The sequence below is a fragment of the Pygocentrus nattereri genome, chromosome 10, assembly GCF_015220715.1.
Source record: "Pygocentrus nattereri isolate fPygNat1 chromosome 10, fPygNat1.pri, whole genome shotgun sequence".
NCBI classification, from domain to species: Eukaryota; Metazoa; Chordata; class Actinopteri; order Characiformes; family Serrasalmidae; genus Pygocentrus; species Pygocentrus nattereri.
The window spans coordinates 24,256,443-24,284,396 of NC_051220.1; the positions used below are offsets into that span (position 1 = coordinate 24,256,443).

A 27,954-nucleotide genomic window follows, 5' to 3' on the forward strand; every position below is an offset into this window, starting at 1 on the left:
GTAATTATTTCTTACGCTGTTAAAAATAAACATTGCTAACAGCTCCTGGCTTGTGAGCACAATAAACCTATACTTGATAAGGTGAATTCAGGAAAAAAGGCATCAGATGAAGCATTAGATAATGCTATATTGTTGTGTTATATGTTAAACTAGACCTGATTATACCTGACGCGATTACAGCATAACTGTCTGATCTTGATTATTTGAGCTAACCGCGATGATTTGTACTGACCATAATCATTTTCTAGTTATTTTAGAGAATATAATTAGGTGCATCATCACAACAAAGGTGAGGCAAATAACTGAATGAGCACAAGTTCATCTTAATTACTGTTTGAAGGGAAAAATCTCTTTCACCTTTTTAATCAAAATGATTGTCCAAGACACATTTGGTGTATGAAGTTTGTTTATTTAGTTTTAGCACTGGAGCAACGAGACTAATGTTGCTAGCTAACAAGTGCAAGCCACGTTTTTGTAAGCTGCATTTGTAAATCACAATCAATTTGATATGTGTACTAATTATTTAGAACGTGCAAGCAAATTATTTTACACATAATTTCCAAACAACTTGTCATGAGCAGCTTTAGAAACAAACATGGATTCGGATTTCGTTGCGAAGCCAAACACAACACCACCACAGTGGCCACGTTTTGGTTTCGAGCCCAATGAAAAAAGAAAACTTGGAGGAGGCGATTTGTCGGATTTGACATTCTTCATTATAATAGTGTGTGTACATTATTACAGTATCATTAACCATACAGACCTCAAATAATTGTGCAATTGTGTAAACACGGACAAATCTTTAATCACAATTATTTGTATAAAAATTTATCATCAGTTAAAATTTCATGATCGACCTATGTTACATTACATCAAATCATCATGAGAATTTGGTACTATGATAGTTTAAATGAATTGAACTACACAAATATAGATAATAGTCAGTATATTGGGCTATATCATTATGAGTAGAACAAAGCACTTTTTAAAAAAAAAAGGCTCAAAGGTTCATTTCATTTATTTCCTAGCAAACTAAAACCCTTCAAATTTGACCATATTACCTGATCAGTGAACTATATATATATATATATATATATATATATATATGTGTGTGTGTGTGTGTGTGTGTGTGTGTGTGTGTGTGTGTGTGTCTCCTCACCTAACCTAACTTTTAATGCAGAGGGTGGATTTCTTGCTCATCCAGTTTTTTTTTGTTATGTGCCGATGCAGACTGTCCGGGCACGGCACTGCCTTTTGCTTTTCGTTAACATTATTGAAAATTGATTTTTGACATTTGTGAATCGATTCAGAATCGTTCACATCCGCATTGTGATGCATCTAAGAATTGACCCCCCTGTCCCCATTCAATATTGCTACATGAGTTTTTCCACACACACATATATTATGGTTTGTCATTTAATAAAAATGGAGCTGATGTTATACTCTGCTCAAAAAAAAATAAGGGAACACTTAAACAACACAATATAACTCCAAGTAAATCAAACGTCTGTGAAATCAAACTGTCCACTTAGGAAGCAACACTGATTGACAATCAATTTCACATGCTGTTGTACAAATGGAATAGACAACAGGTGGAAATTGTTGGCAATTAGCAAGACACACTCAATAAAGGAGTGGTTCTGCAGGTGGGGACCACAGACCACTTCTCAGTACCTTTCTGCTTTCTGGCTGATGTTTTGGTCACTTTTGAATGTTGGTGGTGCTTTCACACTCGTGGTAGCATGAGACGTACTCTACAACCCACACAAGTGGCTCAGGTAGTGCAGCTCATCCAGGATGGCACATCAATGCGAGCTGTGGCAAGAAGGTTTGCTGTGTCTGTCAGCGTAGTGTCCAGAGGCTGGAGGTGTTACCAGGAGACAGGCCAGTACACCAGGAGATGTAGAGGAGGCCGTAGGAGGGCAACAACCCAGCAGCAGGACCTCTACCTTCGCCTTTGTGCAAGGAGGAACAGGAGGAGTACTGCCAGAGCCCTGCAAAATGACCTCCAGCAGGCCACAAATGTGCATGTGTCTACACAAACTCCATGAGGATGGTATGAGGGCCCGACGTCCACAGATGGGGGTTGTGCTCACAGCCCAACACTGTGCAGGACGCTTGGCATTTGCCAGAGAACACGAGGATTGGCAAATTCGCCACTGGCGCTCTTCACAGATGAAAGCAGGTTCACACTGGGCACATGTGACAGACGTGACAGAGTCTGGAGACGCCGTGGAGAGCGATCTGCTGCCTGCAACATCCTTCATTAGGTACCGAGATGAGATCCTCAGACCCCTTGTGAGACCATATGCTGGTGCGGTTGGCCCTGGGTTCCTCCTAATGCAGGACAATGCTAGACCTCATATGGCTGAAGTGTGTCAGCAGTTCCTGCAAGATGAAGGCATTGAAGCTATGGACTGCCCCGCCCGTTCCCCAGACCTGAATCTGATTGAGTACATCTGGGACATCATGTCTCGCTCTATCCACCACCGCCACGTTGCACCACAGACTGTCCAGGAGTTGGCGGGTGCTTTAGTCCAGGTCTGGGAGGAGATCCCCCAGGAGACCATCCGCCACCTCATCAGGAGCATGCCCAGGTGTTGTAGGGAGGTCATACAGGCACGTGGAGGCCACACAGTACTGAGCCTCATTTTGACTTGTTTTAAGGACATTACATCAAAGTTGGATCAGCCTGTCGTGTGTTTTTCCACTTTAATTTTGTGTGTGACTCCAAATCCAGGCCTCCATTGGTTAATAAATTTGATTTCCATTGATGATTTTTGTGTGATTTTGTTGTCAGCACATTCAACTTTGTACAGAACAAAGTATTCAATGAGAATATTTCATTCATTCAGATCTAGGATGTGTTATTTGAGTGTTCCCTTTATTTTTTTGAGCAGTGTATATACAGGATCAAGTGTTTCACAGTAAGTGGAAAGGTCAGAATAAGATTTTATGTCAATAATTCAGTGTTGTTTTACCTATTTAGAGTACACAGCATAAGAGTAAAAACATTACACTACTTCCTACCTAAAATTAACTAGACAGTAGTTTGTTCTCTGTGACTGATTTGGGATTAATTTTCTGTGGTCATATTATATTTGGTGGTATGTGTATGTGCTGTAGATTTGATATATTGAGACAAGATGGTCTTCTGCTATGACTGAATCTATTCTATCAGTGCTTCTTTCCATCTGTCAGTTAGTCAGCTATGGCTATAATGATCTTACTGTAAGAGTGTGAGAGAATCATTCATATATACCCCCCCGCCCCCCTCCTCATCATACACACACACTCACACACACACATACATGCATACTGGTTTGGTTTTGCCAAATGACTAATCAGCTCTGTGACTCAGGCAGGATGTGACTCCATTATTTTGTATGTGTGTGTGTGTGTGTGTGTGTGTGTGTATATGCATGCACGTGTGACAGAAAAGCAATCAGGAATGGAAGCGATAGAGACAGATGAAGGGGAAGAAGCAGAGAAGAAAACACCTTTGAGCTGTTCACATTTGATCATTAACAGACTCTCTTTCTGTCTGTTTCTCTCACTCACTCACTGACTCACACACACACACACAAACATACACACACACACACACTCAATTTTCCACTGTGAAAAACACATGACCACTGAGCAAACAACAAGAGGACAGCATGTACACACACACAGATACACACATGCACAGTGGTGAGTGCAGGAGCAGATCCTCAGGGTTGGATCACTGCCCCTCTGGATGTCTCTCCAAGTTGCCATTAGCAACATCAGTTAGGCCAGTGATTTGGCTGCCTTAGTTGTGAAGGTAATGATTTGTGTGTGTGTCTGTGTGTATGTATGCCTGTGTGTATGTGTGGAAAGCCACTGCCCAGAGAGACGAACTTGACCTAGATCCACAGCAGTTATCCAGGCAATGTGTGTGTGTGTGTGTGTTAATTTTGGAGAATATGTACTGCAAGGTAAAGGTCATGTGTGATACACATTTATTATTTGTATTTAATGTTTGTTTATATGTATGTACATAATCACCACAGGTTTGCTAAGTGTGTGTATATATATGTGATGGGGGGATGTGTGTGTGTGTGTGTGTGTGTGTGTGTTGTGGGGGGGGGGGGGGGGGTGCATGTGTATGTGTGTGAAAAAGAGATAGAGCGCAAGCAGTCAGGTGTATGTGAGAGCCGTCTCTGTGGAAGCCGCTATTACTCAGCTGGATATAAATTTACCCACTACACAAACACACACACATAAGCGTACACCAAACACACGCATACACATTCTGTCTCACACTTTTTCCATCTATCTCCCACCCCCCCACCCCCCCTTTTAACCCAACGCCTTTCTCGGTCTGTTTCTTTCTTTTTCTCATCCGCTTTCTTTTTTCTCTGTGTGTCTTTCCCTCTCTTCTACTCTCTTTCACATACACACACACAGAGGCACTGTCTAGCTCTTGGCTGTGTGTCAGGCACTTGGAGAGCCAAAACAAAGAAGGTTCTGAGACACACACACAGACACACACACACACACACATACAGTGAAAGTCACAGAGACAGAAAGAGAGATGAAGCCTTGCATTTGCCTTACTTCTTTTCTTGTGTTCTGAATAAATTCTTATAAGAGCAAAAACTTCTTCTGTGTTTGCTAGTGTGGGTCTCTGTTTTGCTTGTGTGCATATGTATGGTAAGTGGGTATACATAGACATTGGGCTATGACAATTAGAAATGTCAAGTAGATGCATAAATTCAAAATAAACAAAGATACTACTTTTCTACAGTAGTACCTAGTTGAAATCGGTTGCACATTCCTGTCTGACTGCAAGGAGAAGAAAACTTGAGAACGTTCAGCAGCGCAAACAAAACAATGTGACAGTGGTGTCCAAGTGTGCTGCTGCGACAGTAACGTCAGATAACACTGATAATGCCGAAATCAGCAGAACTTGCGTGTTTAACTTTTGAGACAGATGTCTGTGTGCAAAAAACAGCCTACAAACTATATTAACAGTCATTTAGAAATAAAAATGAAGGAGGTAATGTGTCACATTTATCCACTGTGAATTTAGCTTGACAATAATTGACAGCTATGAACAGTTATGAATATGTTTTTTATCCAGATGTACCTACATTGCTTTTATTTTTGCTTAAAATTACGGGCACACAGAGTTTGATATTGCTAGATTATGAGTTATACTGCACTGCTATACTGCACTATGTAAGCTATACCGCACTGCTCACTCATTTGAACTCTACTGAAATGTCAGTTTTCCTTTTATTGTATCAAGCTTTTGCCTAGTAGTTGTGTCTTTTACAAAATATTACTGAAACAATATTTGTTACTTAAAATATAGAAATACAAATTATAAGGTCAATAAGTAATGCTGCTTTTTGCTCTTACTCTTGTAAAGAATTTGAAGAATACATTCCATTTGTTTCCCACAAAGATTTTTTAAAGTAGGATTGTTGTTGATCAGTTTGCATGGGATTTCTGAGTTACTTGTGGTGTCGAATGAGACATTGGGAAGCATAAAGTTTTATTCGTGGTGTTATCGGCCGCCGAAATCCTGATATTGTGCCATTGCTAATATAGCAATTTATGAAACTCTCTGTGTCTCTTTTCTTTTCACCTCTGCTTCTCTACTTTCTGTCACTTCTTTCCCCTTTTTCCTCTTCTTATTTCCTTTTTCTGTCTTCTCTCTCACTTTCCTCTCTCTTCTCCTCTGTCTGATTTCTCTCTGTCACTAACTCCCTCTCTATCTTCTTTTTCCTCTCTCTTTCACTCACTCTCTCTCTCTCTCTCTCTCTCTCTCTCTCTCACAAGGGTGTGGACTGTTATGAATTTTGCTGCATAACTGTCTCTCCTTAATGTCTGCGATTATCATTAGTAGCACTTGCTTGTGCCAGTGTGATTTTGTGTTATGTTTCTGTGTGTCTGTGTGTGTGTGTTTATGCCTGCTTTCTGACCTATTTTATTAAGTACTCCTAAATGTGAGTTTCTGCTGAGCAGACGTTCCTAATTACACACACACACACACGCGCACTCTTTCTGCTTCCTCTCCTCCTCTTGCTTATATACACACACATAAATTTTTTCATGCAAATAATTTTCTCACACAAACACACTTTGTTTCTTAAAGCATGTGTGGAGACGGATTGAAGCAGCTTTTAAAGGCTTAATGAAGTCTTAATGTTCCAACCTTTACTCTTGCTCTTTTTCTCTCTCTCTTTCTCTCTCTCTCTCTCTCTCTCTTTCCCTCTCTCTCTCTTTCCCTCTCGCTCTCTTTTTGTCTCTTTTTTCTTTTACTTACTCTCTCATTCTCTCATGCTCTGTCTTGCTCAATCTCCTTCTTTTTCACTTGCTGTCTCTGTCTGTCTGTCTGTCTATCTCTCTCTCTTTCTCTCTCCCCCCCTGTCTCCCTCTGTCCCTTTCTTCTCTGTCTCTCTCTCACACACACACACACACACTAAAACCATGGCAACACTGTTCACTCTGCCAAGAGTGTGGGTGTATGGCCATGCTTCAGCAGGTGTGTGACCTAGATTGTGTGTGTGTGTGTGTGTGTGTGTGTGTGTGTGTGTGTGTGTGTGTGTGTGTGTGTGTGTGTGTGTGTGTGTGTGTATGAGGAGTACGGGAGAAAAAAAAGGAGAGGAGGAAAATGATAGTGTCTCTCTGTGTGTGTGTGTGTGTGTGTGTGTGTGTGTGTGTGTGTGTGTGTGTGTGTTTGTGTATGTGTGTGTGTGTGTCTGTGTCTGTGTCTGTGTCTGTCTGTGTATTGACCACAATGCAGACAGATAGTTTGCTCACATCTGCTGATGTGATCCAGAGTTTGGCATTGGCTTGCATACAGCTCCTTTACTACTGATAGAAATTGTATTTGAGTGACAAGACTAAAATGTGTGTGTGCATGTCTATGCGTGTAGGTGTTTCCAGTTGTTGTGTGTGTGTGTGTGTGTGTGTGTGTGTGTGTGTGTGTGTGTGTGTGTGTTGACTCAGGGTGGAGCAGTTCTCACTGGCTGTGAGCTGTCCCTTCATGAGGAATTTGAATGTCATTAGAATGAGATTGGCCATTCTAAATATAGCTGCAGAGGCTCTCAGTTGTATGCAGGTATTCTGTCTCTGTCTGGCTTTCAACGTCTTATTTCAACCATAAAATACATAAAAGAAGTGTTTCTTTTATATGCTGTATTTTCATATAGCCCTCATTTCAGTGTTTCATTGTACACCAAAAATCTTTTAGTGATTTATTTTGTTTATATGCAGTTTGTGTTATATTACACATTTTAGATTGTATATAAAATGATTAGACTAATGTATCTCATTGAAAACATTTTTCCAATTTTAGAGTTTATAAAAAGCTGTTCATTTGAATACTATTTGAATAATCAGTACTTACACACAAATGAAATCAGAAGCGAATAAAGTCTGATTATCTGATCCAATTCAGGGTGGCAATATGAATCTGAACACTATGTGCATTTTAAATAAGTTAACTTCTTCTCCAGACTCTTCACTTGCTAGAACGCTAAAGTTGCAATCGTTACTGAGAATAAATGAAACCGTGCAAGCTTACTGCTTGGAGCAGTAGGACATTTATTTTTCTTGTGTAGAGCATTTTAGGAGATAATATTTTCTGTTGCATCTGTAGGCTACTCCCTACAAACACCTCCGTTTAAGCCTGAAGAAATTAAGCAATAGAAAATGAAGACTAAAAGATGATTGCAATTGTGGGTAAAATATGTTGTCAGTTTCAATATGAAGCAAGGGACAAAGCAAAATAACCTAAACTCAAAATAATAAATATTACTAAAGAAGACAAGCTAATATGTAGTGAGTTTTAAACTTAGTATGTCCGTTTTATGAAAATTGGTAACAATTTTTTAACTTGGTCCCCTAGAAGTATTTTGTATCATATTCTTTCAACCTGGAAATAGAAACAAATTAATTTGTGAAACTCAATTTGTAATTTATTTTTGCACAGAAACAAAAGTATATATTTTTGTCAAGATGCAGTATATTGCCAGAAAACCACAGAATTACATAGAATTAATAAAAACATCCCCACAACCCAGGAGGATAAACAGCTTAGAAAGTGTGTGTGTGTGTGTGTGTGTGTGTGTGTGTGTGTGTGTGTGTGTCTGTGTGTGTGTGTGTGTGTAATAAAAACTTGTTGGATATTTAACAATAAATTTAAGCATAAAATGCTGATTATTTTTACTGAATCTTAAAAAGAATTCTGTAAAAAGATGTAAAAACATTTGAAATAAACAGTTGCATATAAACAATCAGTTGAATAGTCTATACCGAGTGCTGCACTTTCTTTTATTATTATCTTACATCATTACTGCAGTACTGCTGTGATCTTACAAATATGGGAAGTGTCAGGTTCTGCACCAACAGTAGTTATAGTTGTAATGACATTGTAAGAATTGTTTTTCATGAAAAACGTAAGCAGTTTTTTAAATTCAGTATAATCTTTTTTTTTTTTCAGTATTTAACTGCATTTGTGTGGCAGCCAGGTGCATGTTTATGACATCTGCAACTCAAAGGAGGGAGTAATCTTAACCATGCCCCCAGCTACCACAATTTCATCATTATCATTGTCATTAACGCTTAATCCAGATAGGGTCACGGTAGCAGTTGGGAGAGCAGAGAATCCCAGATGACCCTGTCCCCGCAACTTCCTCCAGCTCATTCCTAGGGACCCAAAGCCACTCCCAGGCCAACTTGGAGATTTAATCCCTCCAGCAGGTCCTAGGACGACCCCGGGGTCTTATCCTGGTAGGCCATGCCTGGTACACCCCCACCGGGAGGCGTCCACGGGGCATTCGAATCGGATGCCCAAACCACCTTAGCTGGCTCCTCTCAATGCAGAGGAGTAGCGGCTCTACTCCTAGCTCCTCCCCGATACCTGAGCTCCTCACCCTATCAAATAGAGCATAGCCCACCACGCTGCGAAGAAAGCTAATTTCTGCCGCTTGTATTTGTGATCTCATTCTTTTGGTCATTACCCACAGCTCATGACCATAGGTGAGGGTCGGGATGTTTGCCTTATGGCTCAGCTCCCTCTTTACCACTACAGTCCAGTACAGTGACCGCATTACTGCTGCCACCTGTCCCAGCCTGCGGCTGATCTCACAATCCCTCTTCCGATCACTCGTGAGCCCAGCGATACTTAAACTCCTCCTCCTGGAGCAAGTCCTTTCCCCTTACCTGGAGAGGGCATGCCATCCTTTTCTGGGCTAAGACCATTTGGAGGTGCTGATCCGCATACCAACCGCTTCATACTCAGCTGCAAACCGTTCCAGCGAGCGCTGGAGGCATCCATGTGATTCAGCCAAAAGAACAATATCGCATGCAAATAGCAGAGATGCCACCCTCTGGCCTCCACACATACTGCCCTCCTGACCTTGGCTATGCCTTGACACCCTGTCCATGAATATCACAAACAGGAGGGGAGACAGGGCACAACCCTGCCGAAGCCCAACGCTAACACTGAAAGGGTCCAACTTAATGCTAAGTATACGAACACAGCTCTCACTCTGGGAGTACAGAGATCGAATGGCCCGGAGTAGTAGCCCCAGTATCCCACACTCCCGGAGGACCTCCCACAAGATATCTCAGGGAACCCAGTCATAAGCCTTCTCCAAATCCACAAAACACATGTAGACTGGGTTGGCAAACTCCCATGCCCTCTCAACAATCCAAGAGAGGGTGAAAAGTTGGTCCATTGTTCCACGGCCGGCACAGAATCTGCATTGTTCCTCCTCAATCTGAGGTTCAACTGTGGGTTGGAGTCTCCTTTCCAGCACCTTGGCTTAGACTTTCCCAGGGAGGCTGTGCAGTGTGATACCCAAATAGTTGGCACATACCCTCCAGTCCCCTTTTTTAAAAATGGGGTCCACCACTCCGGTCTGCCAGTCCAAGGGTACTGTTCCTGAGGTACATGCAGTATTGCAGAGGCACGTCAGCCACGACAGCCCCACAATATACAGAGCCTAAAGAATCTCTGGACGAATCTCATCCACCCCCGGTGCCTTGCCACTGAAGAGCTTGCCAACTACCTCAGTGACCTCCACCAGGGAAATGGAGCTTGACCTGGCAGAGGCCTCCAGCCCTGAATCCTGTGAGGGAGGCATGTCTCTTGGATTAAGGAGTTCTTCAAAGTTCTTCCACCGACCGACAATATCCTCATTTGAAGTCAGTTTCTCCACCCTTGCTGAATACAGCTTGGACACAGCCACTCCAACCACTCCTGAGTCGCCAGTTGTCCAGAACCTCCTTGAAGCCGACCGAAAGTCTTTTTCCATGACTTCTCCGAACTCCTCCCACGCCATGGATTTTGCTTCTGCCACCGTTAACGGCTGCCACCTTTTTCGCCTGTCGGTACCTCTCTGCTGAGTCAGGAGTCCTTCGGGCCATACACTCCCTAAATGCCTCTTTCTTCAGCTTGACGGCCTCCCTCACCACTGGTGTCCACCAGGGGGTTCATGGGTTACTGTCCGACAGGCACCCACAAGCTTTTGGCCATAGCAATGCCCGGCAGCTTCCACTATGGAGGTTTTGAACAGGGTCCATTCAGACTCTATGTCCCCTACCTCCGACAGTCGTTCCCAGCACACCCTCATTATTCGCTTGGGCCTACCGGGTCTGACCATCAGTTTTCCTTGTCATCTGATCCAACTTACCACCAGATGGTGATCAGTTGATAGCTTGTTTGGTGCATAAGCACACACAACAGTCAGAGTTCTCCTCTCTGCGATTTTAATTCTCATTGAGGCGACCCTCTCGTCCACCGGGACAAACTCCAACTGCATGGCCACCAGCCGGGGACTCGTGAGTATCCCCACTCCTGCCCGGCACTATATCTAATTGGTGCCTCTCAACCTCCCGCACAAGCTCCGGCTCCTTCCCTGCCAATGAGTTTATATTCCGCATGCCAAGAGCCAGTTTCTGCCGCAAGAGCCTAGGCCACCAAGGGCCCCCCTGCAATCTCCTACTGCCTGTGCAGCACTGCACCGCTCCCCTATGCTGGACCTTGCGGGTGGTGGTCCCACATGGTCCCCCCACGTTGTCTCTTTGGGCTGAGCTCGGCTGGGTTACGTGCGCTGCCTGGCAACCATGCCCTTACTGGGGGACACTACCCCCAGGCCTGGCTCCAGGCGTAGGTCCTGGTGACACTATCCTGGGCAGGGTACACAGTTTTCTGTGCCTGTTTTTCATGGTGGGTTTTTGGATCATGTTAGTCTGGGTCTTCACTCCAGACCTGTTCACCCTGGGAGACCCTGCCAGGAGGATATTCCTCCTGACGACTTAGCTCTGAAGATTCCTAGACCACACAAGCCCTTCCGCCACAACAAGGCCCCGATCCAGGAAGGCTACCACAATTTGTTATTTGTAATTCATAATGTTGTATAATTAATGTTGGCTGTAAATGGCATTCCACATTTTCTATGTTTCTAATCCTAGCTATTTATTTATTTAGTTTGTTAGTTTAGTTAGTTAGTTAGTTAATATTGCCCCAGTACATAAACTGTTGTGATTACAACAAATACAACCCCTGGCAAAAAATATGGAATCACCAGTCTGGGATGAGCACTCATTCAGACATTTTATTCTGTAGAACAAACTCAGATCAAAAACATGATGCAATAATAAGGTCATTCCAAAGTGCAACTTGTTGGCTTTCAGAAACACTAAAAGAAATAAAAAAAAACATTGTTGAAACAAAGTAAATGTTACTTTTATTGAGCAAGCACGGGGAAAAAAATATGGAATCACTCAATTCTGAGGAAAAAAATATGGAATCACTCAAATTGGAGATAGAAAATAAGGACACACCCAGTCAATTTCCTTTCCCTAAATGGACACCTGCCTCAGATTAGATCTGCTCTTTAGTCTGCAGTTAAAAACACCTGCAGTCATGACACCTTGGAGGGCTGCTGGACGAAGTGGAGTGGCAAGAACCATGGCTCCAACAAGAGAAATGTCTCTTGAAACAAAAGAGAGGATTGTGAAGAAGAAGGTAACTCTTCACACATGGTTGCTAAAGATGTGGGCTGTTCACAGTCAGCTGTATCCAAGATATGGACCAAATACAAACAGCATGGAATGGTTGTTAAAGCCAAGCGTACTGGTAGACCAAGAAAGACCTCAAAGCGTCAAGACAAAGAACTTAAGGCCATTTGTCTTGAAAACCGAAAAAGTACATCTAAACAGATGAAGCATAAATGGGAGGAAGCTGGAGCCAATGTATGTGACCGAACCGTAAGAAATCGCCTAAAGGAAATGGGATTTCAATACAGGAAAGCTAAAAGAAAACCATCATTGACACCTAAATAGAAAAGAACAAGACTGCAATGGGCTAAGGAGAGGCAATCATGGACTGTGGATGACTGGATGAAAGTTATCTTCAGTGATGAGTCAAGAATCTGCATTGGACAAGGTGATGATGCTGGAACTTTTGTTTGGTGCCGTTCCAGTGAGATTTATGAAGAGGACTGCCTGAAGAAAACAACCAAATTTCCACAGTCCTTGATGATATGGGGCTGCATGTCAGGCAAAGGCACTGGGGAGATGACTGTGGTTAATTCTTCCATCAATGCACAAGTTTACATTGACATTTTGGACAGTTTTCTCATCCCTTCAATTGAACAGATGTTTGGAGATGATGAAATAATTTTCCAAGATGACAATGCATCGTGCCATAGGGCAAAAACAGTGAAGGCATTCCTTGGAGCTTCTCTCAGAATTGGATATCACTGGTATAACTGAGACATGTTTTGTGTTTGTTTTGGGCAAACTATACCCCTGTATGCAACTGTCTGAGCAGCACTAAAGTCGATAGATAAGTCTGAGGTCTGAATATCCACGTGCGCAATTATGTCTCAATTAACTCTCAGAACATAACACTGAATATAGCCCATTACCTGTTAGCTTGGTAGTTGGTATTCTGGCTGAACATTTACATTTATTTCTATGCCTGAGAAAGACAAGAGCAAAATGTGATAATTTATAGCCATATGTAGTAATTTATAGTAACAATTACTATTCGAAGCATTCAAGCAAGCTCCTTTTTTGTGAGAGAGACTGATGCTGTAATGAATATATGCTGAGTTTCAGAATAGGATATGTGGTAGTGGCTGAGCTGGAGCTGTTTGTCCTTTCTCTCTGTCTACATCTGTCTGGCTCATTGACAGAACTGAGTCTCTGAACCGCAGTGTCTGTTTGTGTGTGTGTGTGTGTGTGTGTGTGCACGCGCAGGGAAGGGCCTAAAAATAGCCCACACACTGTTCGTCCCCTTACCCTCCAGCTCATGGTTTATGAACTCACACCCATGAACACATACACACACTCACTCTCTCTCTCTCTCTCTTTCTTTCTCTCTCTCTCTCTCTCTCTCACCCCCCAACACACACACGCATACACGTTCTACACCACTGTGTCCTCATTTAGATTGAGTTTCACTTCTGAGTACCTCAGAGAGATGAAAACTCTTATGTTGCATAACACACACACACACACACACACATATTGTCCGAGCTATCAGATGGAAAGTTTGACTGCACTGTCCTAGTATTTCCATAAATAGAAACCATGCATACAGAAAGGGATTAAATCAATGGCAATCTGACTGTGATCTCTCACGAGACAGCTGCTCTACACCAATACTGTTCCTGATCTCTCACACATACACAAACACAAACACAAATACACATTTGCCTTTAAATAGCCAAAGACCTCACTATGCCACACACACACATTAGTACTGCACCAGCTGGTGCATGCTGTATTATACAGCTCAGCAAAACGACAGGTTTATAGAGGAAAGTGTGTGTGTGTGTGTATTTGTGTATGTGGGCACGTGTGTTTGGTTATTGAATATCTTTCCATCCCTTTCTGTGTTTTGTATGTGCCAGTGTGTGTTGTGAAAAGTAAGAAAACAAGGAAAAGCAGAAAGAAAGACAGAGAATAGAGAGAAAAGAGGAGCTTAGATGGAAGATCAAAGTGATACTGCTTTGCTTTGCTCTGTCACTTTAGTCTCCATAAGGAGTTCTACCCACTTACTGCAGCTGGGACTCTAACTCCTATCTATTGCTACTCTTATCTACTCTGAACAAAACGAAACTCAGTCTTTTCCCTTATTACATATACCATGAAGAAATTGCTGCCATCTTGCCTGTATCTGTTTCTTTTCTCATTTTGAGGTTCTTGGAGACAGCATGCATGTAAACTGCCAGTAAACATATGGATTTGGTTTTGTCTGTCTTTCAGGTTTTCCGGCCTTTGATTGGACAAGCCTGTGTAGGTGGAGTGTCGGTGGTGGAGTTTCTCTCTGATAGACAGCTGGAGTTCTACACAGAACAAGAAGAGCTTCGTCCATATGAGGTCTGTGTGTGAGAGTTTATTACTCTAAATTGAGGTGATTTTTGTGTGTGTGCATGTGTATGTTTGTGTGTGTGTGTGGAAACGTAGATTTTATCTGATGACCTGATATTGTGATATATTTAGAAAGTATTGTCATACAAAGTGACCTCTCCAGGCTGTATGCTGCCTTCCACCCAGTGACTGCTCCAGCTCCCCCATGAATCCAATTAGATTGGATTTAAGGCCAGTTGAAACAATGCTTAGGAGGTCAGGCATAACATAAATGACTGACTTATTGTAATCAATATCCTTATAAAGTTCATGATATTCATTATCATCTAATGAGAGAAATTAGTATGGATCATGCTTTTCTTTAAGGCAGTAGTCATGTAGGCATTGTTTATATTTCATAGTCACATGAAATGCTTTTAGTTTTGTGTGGGAAAAGACAGCCAAGACTGCAGAATAGTTTACATTCACTGTGAGCTGTGCAGAAACAGTACTCACACATATATACACAGACATACACGCACGCACACATACACACACACACACTGCTGCATCATTTCATCACTCTCAGTCTCTGATGCCTGTGGATGGATGATAAAAGGGAGAGTCCCGCTCTTTCATCTGTGTGTGTGTGTGTGTGTGTGTGTGTGTGTGTGTGTGTGTGTGTGTGTGTGTGTGTGCGCATGTGTGTGCGTGTGTGTGCATGAAAAGAAAGCGAGAGAGGGGGAGATGTGGGGGGCAAGCAAGCTGTGAGTGGAAAAAAGACAAGGCACAGACAGAGACAGAAAGAGAGAGAAAGAAAAGATAGGGAGGGAGGGAGGAAGGGAGGGAGAGAGGTTTGAATGTGTGTTTGTGTGCATATGGCAGTGGCACAAGACACTGATGTGTTCTGAACACTGCAATTCTGTAGGCTCTGGAGAAGAACCTTGAAAAACAGCCATAACAATTTACTCTCTCATGCCTCTCTTCTTCTCTATTTTCTTCTCCTTTTTTCTCATTTCCACTCCTCTTCTCTTTCTTACTGTACTATATTGTCAGACCCAGTACACTTCACACTGCTGCTCTTTTAGGCTTCCTCTCCTACTTACTATTGCTGTTCTGAGCTTAGAGCGTGAGTGAATTACTGAGCAGAGAGAGGGAGAAATGGGGACAGACAGGGAGAAGAGAAAGAGAGACAGAGGGAGATGTAGAGGGTGAGAGAGAGAGAGACAGAGAGCAAGCAAGGGGGTTATGTAGAGAGAGAGAGGAAATTAGAGCACAAGCTGAGGACTGTGTGTATTTATTGCTGTTTCCTTGACAACTGCTGTGTTGAATATGTGTGTACGTGTGTTTATAAATGTGTGTGTGTGTGTGTGTGTGTGTGTGTGTGTGTGTGTGTGTGTGTGTGCAAGTATGCAGGCAGAAGGGTAGATTGGTGGAGTGAGTGTGTGTGAGTGCTTGGGAGACTATGTGTGAGAGTGTGTAGGGATGGGTTAAGCACTGTTGACCTGTTAAGCCGAAACGGGAAGAGTGCAGCTGTTTTAGGAAACCACAAACTCTCTCTTTTTTTAACTTCACTCTCTCTAATGCTGTATTCTCTCTCTTTCTTCATGGTTTCTCCTCTCTCTTTTTCTTTTTTGTCTCTTTCTCTTTGTCTTTCTCTCAGAATTTTTTCTCTTTATATCCCTCTTTCTTGCTCTCATTTTTTTCTTGTCCTTTTCTCTCTCTGTCTTTTTCTCTCCACCTCATTTCTCTTCTTTTTTTTCTTTTTTCTTCCTTTCTTTTTTTCTCTTCAACTCTTCTGTTTCTCTTTATCTCTTTCTCTTTCCTTTTTCTCTCTCCTTTTTTTCTCTACACATGCATGTGTTTTGGGGAAAACAGACAAAAAGAGCAAATGAGAAAGAATGTGAGCTTGTATTTGTGTGAATGTGCGAGAGAATGGAAAGTGTGTGTGTGTGTGTGTGTGTGTGTGTGTGTGTGTGTGTGTGTGTGTGTGTGTGTGTGTGTGTGTGTGTGTGAGGGTTTAGTGTAGGGAAAAGGAGGCAGAGTGGTTTCAATTAGGCTGTGTGGAACACTTTCTCTTTTGAGGCTGTGGTGAGAAAGAGACTCTGCTGTGAGTCAGCCACCCTGGAGCTGGAGAGCACTCACACACACACACACAAAACTTCCACAATTCACACAGAGACCCTGTCACACACAGACTCAGAAACATACACATAAATCATTGTCTGTGTGTGTGTGTGTCTGTGTGTGTGTGTGTGTAAACAGTCTGTCTTTCTGTTTCACAAACATGTACCACAGCTGTACCCCACACACACAGACACCTACACTTTTAATCATCTCCCTCACCTCTCTGTCTCTGCATCTTTCTTTCTCTATATCTCTATATCCAGTGGTGGACAGTAACAAAGTAAATGTAATTCTTTATTGTATTTAAGCAGTTTTTTGAATATTTCTATTTTGAGCGACTTTTTACTTTCACTCCACCACATTTCAAATGTCAAATATCTTACTTTTCACTCCACTATATTATGCAAAATCACTTGGTCCTTTTGGCTTCCGTGTGCATAAAAACTTTAACATTTTTCAAAGTCAAAACAAAAGAAGCGTGAAGCAAGCACGCCAATCAGGGTAAAGTGCACAATTTGTTTAGAGCTTGTTTTGACCTGTTGGTCATACCTACGCAGTGCAAACATATGTTTCAATGTCGGTGCAGCAGTGTAAAATTTGTGATGGAACTAACCTAACTTTGTGTAAATAGACCACAGTATAGAAATATGTACACATATACAGTGACTGGTATGTGTCTTTTTCTGAATTCATACAGTAAAGTACATTTGTTTTTGCTAGTTTAGGTTTATGAACAGAGGCCTACAGATACAATGTAATAAAGCAAAACTCATTTGCCAACCTGTGTTTTGTACTTATGATAATTTTAATAGACATCAGTGGCAGAGTCATTAATGACATTCTATTAAAAAGATTGGTTTACCAAGAGTGACACTAGAGTATTTTCACCTAAAATTAGTTAATGAAGCAAGGGTCATAAAAATGGTAACAGGACATTAGAGACATAATTTATCTTTTAGCATGTTTAATTTTGATACTTAAGTACATTTGAAGGCAAATACTTTTGTACTTTTACTCAAGTGGAGGTCTAAAGGGAGGGCTTCTACTTTTACTGGAGTAATATTTTACTGGGTATCTACTTCAACTCAAGTACATAATTTGTGTACTTCGTCCACCAATGTCTATATCTTTCTTCTACTTTTTCTTTATATTCACTCCCCCCACCTCTACTTTTCTCTCTCTCTCTCTCTCTCTCTCTCTCTCTCTCTCTCTCTCTCTCTCTCTCCTCTTTTTGCTTACGTCTTTGATCCTGTGTTCAGTCCTGGGCATGTTGCTGAAGGACAGGCTTTTCTCTTCAGACACTTTCATTGATTTTTATGAGAACTCTCTCTGTCTTTCTCCTCCTCTCTCTCTCATTGTCTGTGTGTCCTTTCTCCCGCTCACACTCTTTTTTCTGTTTGTCATTACCTCATCCAATTCATCACTCACTGTCTTCCTCTCCATCTTTCTCTCTTTCTGTCGCTCTCTATCTGTCTACCTATACCTGAGCACTCTCTATCTCTTGCCCTCTCTATCTCTCACTCTCACTCTGTCTCTCCTCTCTCCCACTCACACTCTCTTCCATTTGTCATTACCTCATCCAATTCATCACTCCCTCTCTCCCTATTGCTCTGTCTTTCTCTATTATTCTCCCTCACTTTTCCTCTCTTTTCCTCTCTGTCTATATATCTGTCTTTGTATTTATTTGTCTATCCATCTTCCCCATCTTTCTCTAACTCTCTCTGCCTCTCTATCTCTTCTCTCTTCCCCATTTATCTCTTTTTATTTATTTCTGTTCATTTCTTTCTGTCCTTTCTTCCACATCTTTTTTCTTTCTGTTTCTCTCCCTCCCTTCCTATCACTCTCTCCATCTCACTCATGTCCATTTCTCATCTCTGAGTATCTCTTCTTCATCTCTCTCTCTCTCTCTCTCTCTCCCTTTCTCTGTCTGTCTCTCTCCCTTTCTTTGCCATTTTTCTCTCTTTTTCTTTCTCTCTCTATTCCTCATCTCTTTCTTTCTTTCATTCCTTCATTTTCTCTGTCTCCCTCAATCAGGCACTCTGTTTTTCTCCTCTCCACCAGTCCTTGTGTGTGCATGTGTGAGTGAGAGAGCTTGTCTGTCACTGTTTCTCACTTACTCGCTTTTACACACACATTCCCTTTCACCCTCTTCTCTCAGATTTAAATTTGACAAAGAATCATAAGCTCCATTTATTTTTATCTTTCTATACCTCTACATACACCTCTTCATCATTTCCCACCTCTCTGCCTTTTTCATTTGTTACACCTGTGTGTGTTTGCATGTGTCTGCATGTCTGTGTGTGTAAGTGGAGTTTGTGTGCATAAGATGCACTCTGTCTCCCACACATGTGAACAGACACACACACACACACACACTTTCACTCCTCTATCCTTCTCTCCCTTTCTCTCCCTCTCCCTCTATCTGTCTCTCACTCTTCCTCTCCCTCTCCTGCTTTCTTTATTTCTGTCTCTCTCCTCCTTTCCTGATGCAATAGTTGGATCAGCACTCTGTCTTTCTTGGCCGTGTTGCCGTGGTGATGGTTTGGCAGTGAGGTAGAGTGAGGTCATCTCATTCTCATTCTTTGATATTACTTTATCGTCTCTCTCTCTCTCTCTCTCTCTCTCTCTCTCTGTCTCTCTGTATCTCTCCTTTCTGACAGCAGTTCCTATTGCTCCAGGCTGATGTGTGTGTGTGTGTGTGTGTGTGTGTGTGTGTGTGTGTGTGTCTGTGTTTTTCAGCTCAGTGCTGATAAATACAAACAGCGATCATTTGGGAAAAGGTTAGTTATAAAGTCATGCTTATAAGATGTCAGTGAAATTTACTATAACTGTGCCAGTCAGCCTCATTTTGGAATACTGAACACAATATGTATTTCACTCACATAACCAGTTTTTTTTCTTCTTGGCTCAGGAATTGAGAGGAATATAACATACAAGCCTGATTTGTAACCTAAGCGCAGGGTTTAAAACATTTTATGTTGCTAATAGCCTTGGAAAAATACCTTCTATAATTACTATAGATGCAAATAAATATAGTAAAAAGTAACAAGAAATTCATATTCTGAAAAAGTATTATCTTATAAGCTAGTGTGAAGGACAAAGTTTGGTTCCAGATTTAACCTTAACATCTTTAACCATCACATATATTTTTTAACTTCCTTCACCAGCACACTTGATTTAATATTACAAAGTATTAAATAGCTTGAATGGTAACCACAAATAACACTGGGCTTCCTCGAGGAGAGGTTGGAAGTGGTTAAACAAACATATTGACATACACAAACTTGCTAGTTATTAATATTAATCTCTCTTTTATTGTATTTTTATATGTTTATTATAATAATATTTTTCTGAACAAATAAATACTCATGTCTAAAACCTGACGCTGTGATCTGGGAATTTCCTAAAATGTAACATTGGCAGTTTTCTGGAGAGCTCACCTGCCAGGTTTTAGAACAGTCTCATCTATGGACGAAATTATAAATGTAACACTAATGTAGGATGTCACCCAGCATGTGTAAACATCGAATTATGGTCACATTTCAGAATGTCTTCCTAGGATTTGCTTGAAATTCAGTAAATGGAAGTCAATAAATGAAGGACAGTTTTTTAAACCAACAGTAAATGAGTTGAACATAGGTTTATTTGAAAGTGAAAATATGAAGTAGTTGCAGCCCTGTTTCACAAATGTTTTAACAAAAACACTATGTGTTGTTTTCGTCATCCAATTTCCATGGGTTTTGTTCTTCTGTGCTTCAACATGGCAAGATGGTTTAGGCAAATTAAGTAATAACCTTGACAAACTGTTACTCTTTCCTTACTGCGCATAGGTGTTATTAAAACATACTATGAACATTCTGCCCAATTATGATTGAGTTGCAGCAGCATGAAGCCAGTGTAGCTCTACTGCTATGGAGCGTCTGCCACGCTCCACAGGCACATAATCATTTTTATAATGTGGATAACCTCGTCTGAGGCCAGACGTGCCAGAAGGTGTTTGAATCTTGTGAGGAGCATTGATCGTCTTGATGGCAGTCTGGGTATTTTCAAGCAGAAGCAATGTTACAAGGTAATGTGGAAGTTGCTGTAGTCCAGTAATCAAAGATCGATTGAAGAGGACCAGTGCAAATTTCCCCAGAGCTGCACATTTCTGATTGACATTGACAAATGTGTTACATAATGCAATAGCTTGGAACGGCAATGTACTGGGGGGAAAACATTATCAAATGGCTAAGATTTAATATGTAGATATTACATTTATAGTGCAAATGCAACATTAAAAATGTCTTCATCTTAGAAACAAATCAGCACTGTACACAATGTGTATACAGCCAATATTAAATACATGTAAAACCCTCAAGTTTAAAGATTGTTTTATGAAAGCACGGTGGTGCTGTGGGTAGCACTGTCACCTCACAGCAAGAAGGGCCTAGGTTCAGTTCCCCAGCTGGGCGATCAGGTCCTTTTTGTGTGGAGTATGCATGGTCTGCCCGTATCTGTGCAATGGATAACACATACCACACACAGTTTTGATTCTTTGTCAAGGCAGGAACATCGTAGTTGCACTAAAAGTGCTTAGGCAAGAATCCTAACGTCACATTTGCCTCTTCAGTTTACAGTAACTGTCGTGTTGGGTCCAGTGATGTCATGGTTATGTAAATTTATTCGGGGATGCATCTTTAGAGTTTTTGCCTGTGTTACACTCGTGCTCCTTTATGTTGTAACGTCTGCATAAATTATTTTGTCAAACTCAAATCACAAGAAAAAAATGAGCCCTGCAACAATTAGTTGAGGATCATTTAGTTTTCTGATGTCAATTATGGAAAAAAAATGTCAAAGCATTATTTACTTATAACCAGAAATGCTTTGCAATGCAGTATGATGTATTGTCCATACAGGAAGTGCTGTCAGCAATAAATCAAACAACAAATGGTAGATTACTTAAGTATAAAAAAATGTACTAATTTGAGAGAACTATAGAAACTATAATGCCAGTAGCAAGTAGGACTACATAAATGCTGCATGAATCTAGTACTGATGTGGAAACAGTGAAAGAGAGAAAAGAGAGAGAGAGAGAGAGAGAGAGAGAGAGAGAGAGAGAGAGAGAGAGAGAGAGAGAGACACCCTTTCTCCTGTTGCTGGGGTAAATGTGTGTGTGCGCAGGTATCTGTACCCACCTGCTGTGTGTGTGTGTGTGTGTGTGTGTGTGTGTGTGTGTGTGTGTGTGTGTGTGTGTGTGTGATTTCTACATTCCAACCTCATAAATGAACCTCAGGGGAGAAAATGAAATACGAAAAAATGCACAATATGGACCTTTTAAACAAAAACTGTAAAATTTTGGTGGAGGAAAGCTTTCCCACTAATCAAATGAAGCAGCAGTGTAACACACTAATTAACACTAATTAACCTTACCGTCATCGTTAGCTCCAGTCGCCCTTCACCCTGCCCACATAGTGCTGCCTCCAGTCACTCACACACACACACACCATTATCTCTCCTCTCATTTCTCCTCTGTCCTCCCCCTCTTCCTCCCCCCTTCTCCTAAAAGCCACTGAAGCAGTGTGCGTGTGTGTGTTTGTGTGTGTGCATGTTTTTGTCACAGAGAGAAATAGAGTGAGAGGTGAGAGAGGCACAAAAACAGTGAAAGGAGAGCAAGGAAGAGAAATGAGAGAGATGGAGAGAGAGTGATAGATAGAGAGAGAGAGAGAGAGAGAGAGAGAGAGAGAGCATGTGTGTGTGTGTGTGTGTGTTTATGTGTGTGAGAGTGAGAGAGAGAGAGAGAGAGAGAGAGAGAGAGAGAGATCAAAACCTGCCTGCGGGTAAATGAATAAATCATGTCAGATGAGTAATACACACACGCGTTCACACACACACACACGCACACACAGACACGCTCCCCCCTCTCCCCCTCCCACTTCTTCTCCTCTCTCTTGCTCTCTTTCTCCCTTTCTGTCTCTCTGTCTGCCTTTTTCTCTCTGTGCTCTGTCTCCTCTCTATTCTTTCTCTGTCCACCTTTTCTTCCTGCACTGTTTTTCTGTGCCTTTTTGTCTTTGTTCTCTCTTTCTCTCTCTCCCTTTCTCTGCCTTTTCATCTCTGTACTCTTATCTTTTTCTTTCTGTACTCTCTCTGTTCTCCCTCTGTTCTCTCTGTCTTCTTCCCTCTGTACTGTTTTCTCCTTCTGCACATTCCCTTTGTCTTTTTCCTTCTGTACTCTCTCTCTCTGTTCTCCCTCTGTTCTCTCTATCTTCTTCCCTCTGTACTGTTTTCTCCTTCTGCACATTCCCTTTGTCTTTTTCCTTCTGTACTCTCTCTCTCTTTCTTTCAGCGCTCTCTCTGTCCCCCCCCACTGTATTGTCTCTTTATACCTCTCTCTCTGTCTGTGTTTTTTCTCTCTGCACACTCTCTCTCCCTCTGTATCTTTTCCCCTCAGTACTCTCTCTCTTCCTTTTTCTCTCTGTACTCTCCCCCCTCACTCTGTCCTCTTTCTCTCTCCACTCTGTTTCATTCTCTCACGTAACCGTATGTCTTATGTGCAAGGTCAGATAGGAATCAGAGATGGCTGTTCTCTCTCACACACACATGCACTGAGATTATTAGAGCCCTTTTAAGACACTCACACACACATACATACACATGCACACATACACACCTGCACACACACATTTCACCTGGACACATATTCCCTAATTGTTCTGAGATTTGATAAACTTGCCATCACAAGGCACTGAAATCTTAGCAATGCCCATAAAAGATAAAAGAATCGTACATATTTAATTCAGTTATAATATAGTTGAATGTACAACACCCTCCACAATTATTGCAATGTGTTCTGAGGCTTCTAATATATATAAATATATAAAACAATTTATAACAACAATGAAAAAAGAGTAAAATCCAACCTTTAATTCAAGTGCATTTATTTAGTGGGGAAAAAAATCCCACATTAAGAAATAATTATTTTACATGAAATCATCTGTGCCACAATTATTGGCACCCCAATGTTAATAATTTGTACAGCCCTCTTTTGCCAACAAGACAAGACAGCACTTCATCTTCTCCTGTAACATTTCAAAAGATGGGAGAGTACAGAGAGAGGGATCTTCGACCATTCCTCTTGGCGCAATCTTTCTAAATCGTCCAGAGTCCTGGGTCCTCTCCTATGGACTCTCCTCTTCAGCTCACCCCACAGGTTTTCAATTGGGTTGAGGTCTGGAGGCTGAGATGGCCATGGGAGGAGCTTGATTTTGTGTCTGGTGAACCATTTTTGTGTAGATTTGGCCACATGTTTAGGGTCGTTATCTTACTAAAAGACCCAGTGACGACCCATCTTCAGCTTTTGGTCAGAGGCCACCAGATTTTGATTTAAAATGTCCTGGTATTTCAAAGAGTTCGTGATGCCATGCACCCTAACAAGGTTCCTGGGACCTTTGGAAGAGAAACAGGCCCACAGCATCACTGATCCTCCCCCATACTTCGCAGTGGGCATGAGGTGCTTTTCCGCATGCTCATCTTTTGTGTTACGCCAGACCCACTTAAAGTGTTTGTTGCCAAAAAGCTTGGTCTTTTCTGACCAAAGCACACAGTCCCAGTTGAAGTCACAGTACCACTTAGCGAACTCCAGACGTTTACGTTTATGCTTGTAAGTGAGAAAAGGCTTTTTCCGTGCATGCCTCCCAAACAGCTTGTTGGCATGTAGATAGCGTCTGATGGTATTATGGAGGCTTTGTGACCCCAAGATGCTACACTTTGATGCAATTCTCTAACAATGAGCTTTGGAGAACTTTTAACTCTTACCATCCTCCTCACTGTGCGTGGTGGCAAGATAAACCTGCGTCCTCATCCAGGCTTGTTTGCCACTCTTCCAGTTGTTTTAAACTTCTTGATGATTCATCTGACAGTAGATATGGGCAGGTATAGGCGAGTGGCTATTTTCTTGTAGCCATTGTCTGACTTATGAAGGTCGACACACATCTGCCTTACTTGAATGGTGTGTCCTCTTGTTTTTCCCATGTTGAAGAGTGGATAAGAGAAATAGGCCTCTGTGTCACGTAATATTTATACCCCAGGGAAACCGGAAGTGATGAATTACTAAATAAAGGTTCCTAGATACTCTGATCAACTTTCTAAGCTACAGTAGAATTGACAGAAATGCTTCAATTACATTTATTTTCTAGGAATTGTTAGGGTGCCAATAATTGTGGAACCGGTGATTTTATGAAAAATAATGATTTCTTAGTCAGGAATTTTTTTTTTTATTCACTTGAGTTAATGGTTACATGTTTCTACAATTTTCAGTGTGAGATTATACTTCTGAAATAAACATTTAATGTATTTTAAGGCATTTTAATACATCTTAACGAGGGGTGCCAATAATTGTGGAGGGCACTGTAGCTCATGTGTTTAGAATGCTTGCCAGACGTCTGCTCCAAACCAAACAAGCTTTGTTTAAAAAAAGTAAAAGCTTTAATTGGGTCTTAATTTTGGGTGAACTAAGGAGTTTTTATAAGGACCTTTAAGTTAATAACTTATTAATCAACATCACTGTCTTGGCCTCCACAAATAGTTCATCACAACAGGGTTTCATTTAATGTATTCCATTTAACGCTGTGCCCACTGCATCCCACTCAGCCTCTGCTGCTCATCACAGAGTGCTCTAATGAAGCAGCGGAATTTGCCCTGTGTGTGTGTGTGTGTGAGAATGAGTAAGTGTTTGTATGTGCTGAGAGTGCACCAACCAGTCTGAGACACTCTAAAAATGCTACTGTGTGTTGAGTTTTTTATCAAGTCCTATTTGCTCAGCCTAAAATCATAGGAGTCTCCATGAAGCATCTAGTTTACATGAAGATGTTTTTCCAAAATATTCCATTGTTTTGCAGTGATGCACCCCAATGTATTTAGGAAAATAAATCTTGGGAAAAAAGGTCTTTGCTGGTATCAGTTATTTACATTTATTAATTTAACACACCTGCTTCATTTAATCAAACCTTCAAGAGCATCTGAATGTGCAAATCATGTGGATATGATTAGGGCTGCAGTAAAACCTTGCAGAATAATCACCAGGAGCAAAACAGATTAAGAATCAATTAGTTGTACACAGTGCTGCAGACGTTTAGTCAAACCAATTTGTTCTGTGTTCTGTCAATAAGCATATTACTGTCCATTTTCCTTAAAAATAGTTTAAACAAGAACTGAATTGCTTCCAGACTTTGGCCTGTAGTGTATAGAGTAGTATAAAATGTAATTTGATAACCTGTCATATCATTGTGTAAGAAACAACATGGAGCTGCCTAGAGATATGAATAAGCCATGAAATGCATTTTTGTATGGTATATTTCAGGTTGTTGCTTCAGCCAACTTTCATACTTAAACTCTGCAGCTACTGGATTTTATAGCATGTTTCAGGCTGTGTAAAGTCTGCACTTACAGTTGTTAGAAAAAAGTTTGTGAACTGTAGAATGATCTGGGTTTGTGTTTGAACGGTTCTTGAAAAGCAGTCTGTTTTTTCATCTCAGCCGTAGTAATAAGTAGCCCTTTTTTTAATAAACACCATACACAGCATTTTTACAGTATCATGTCTTTAGTGACCCAATGAACAATCACAGTCAGGGTCACTCATAAAGATATTTTAGCCCATATATTTAGTAAATAGTGGAACCTCGTTTAAAAGCAGTAACCTCAACTAAATACTTTCTGTATTTTGCACAGAGTGCAGTTTTCAAAACTCAAGAGCTGCAGTTTCTATTAAAACCTACTCTATGTAAAACTTGTCTCACCAAATTTTAAATGGGTAAATTAATTAATTCAATTCAAATTAACCCAATAACGTGGAGCTAATGAACTCCATGTAGATGAGTTAGACTAACCAAAACCAACCTAACACTGAAGTGACATCACAACTACAATTAACTGGCTGTCTGGCATGCTATGTTCAAGCCTTAAGCCAGAAAACATGCATATGCTTGTTATTGGCCAAAAAATAGACATGGGCCTTGATTTATATTTGAAAAAAATTATTTAAATCACAGTCACAATATTGGCCAGAAAAATCACAATCTGATATTTTCTTCATATTGTTCAGCCCTAGATCATAGCATAGTGGATAACAGTGGAATTCCATATCTGGATAGGAATGCCATTGCAAGGCTACTAAAATGTTTTTGCCAGACTCCTAATGTTACAATCCCAACTCTAAAAAAAATTTGACAGTAGGTAAAATATTAATAAAAACTGACAGCAATGGTCTGCAAATCCTTTTTGACTACTATTCAGTTTAAAACAACACAAATACAAGATATTTAATCCAGCAAATTAGTTTTATTGTTTTTGTACATATGAATAAAGTAAGTATTTAATTTACTTTTACTGACTTTGACATACTAATGGGTATGAATAAATATCGATGCTAGGGTTCAGAGTAGTGATGCTTTGAAAGGAAAATGGTTGGCCATAAGTGAAATTAAGGAGCCATTCAGTTGAAGACAAGCTGAAAACCAACAAAGGTCAATAAATGAAAACGGTTAACATAAATTTACTCATTACACATAAACTTACTCAAGTTATTTCACATACACAGTGTGTTCATCCAAGCTAATGAAATCCATAATTTTTTTTAGCTTTGCACTTTTGTGCTTTTCTTTATGATTTTTTTCATCATTTCAAATACTTTGGCTACAGGTGACATTAGTGCTAGCAGAGACTTTCCCTTTCGCCTTGTTTCTTTCTTCCTTCTGTTGTTTTGCTGTATTCTGCATATTAAGTAGGATGTCATGGTGTAGATTGTGTCAAATCTGTAACGGTTTATAAATTGCTATAAATAAGTTTTAAATTGCTTGTCTCACATCCCTCCTAGAAACTAGTAACTATATCCACATGACTAATATCACTCTGCTGCTGCTGCACAGTTTTAACATATCTGCACTATTAATGTGTGAACGAATGAATAAAGCAAATGTCTCTTTTTCATTACCATTGAAATCCTTTGTAAAGTCTTCAATTATGACATTTCATTGCATCTCTATGTCTAAACTTTGGAGCCATTTTTCTTTTTTAACTGAAACTGAAAATACTGTTTTTAACCATTTTCAGTTGAACATTTTTAGTGGTGAAATTTTGGGTTGAAATTCTTAGTTCAGCATGCCAATGCAAAGACATGAGTAAAATCATGTTTCAGTGAATAATCATAGTGACATTTTGTCATAGTCACAGCTTGAGTCATTTCTTTTTTGAGCATTAATCATCTTGATTAATGTTCATAGGCTTTTTTCTTATTCAGATATTTTGTTAAAAAATAAATTAATATGATAAATATGACCATTTCAGTAATAAAAGCTTTTTTTGCCATATGGTTTAATCAATTTGAAACCTTTCTTTAGGTTTGTTTCAGGCAAGCTCAGAGAACATAGTGACTGAAGGAAATGTACAATTTCAGATATGAACATTACTGGGTTAAATGTAATAAATTATATAATTATAGTAATG

At 40.6% G+C, this 27,954-nt stretch overlaps 1 protein-coding gene across 2 annotated transcripts in view; it reads left to right on the forward strand.

Annotated features, from left to right (window-relative positions):
- Positions 1-27,954, forward strand: part of jmjd1ca (jumonji domain containing 1Ca) — a 71,014-nt gene that overhangs the window by 21,596 nt on the left and 21,464 nt on the right. For both annotated transcript variants that reach the window (XM_017694544.2, XM_017694546.2), the window contains exon 3: positions 14,266-14,379. In XM_017694544.2, the coding sequence (XP_017550033.1) occupies positions 14,266-14,379 (114 nt within the window). The remainder of the gene's footprint in view (positions 1-14,265; positions 14,380-27,954) is intronic.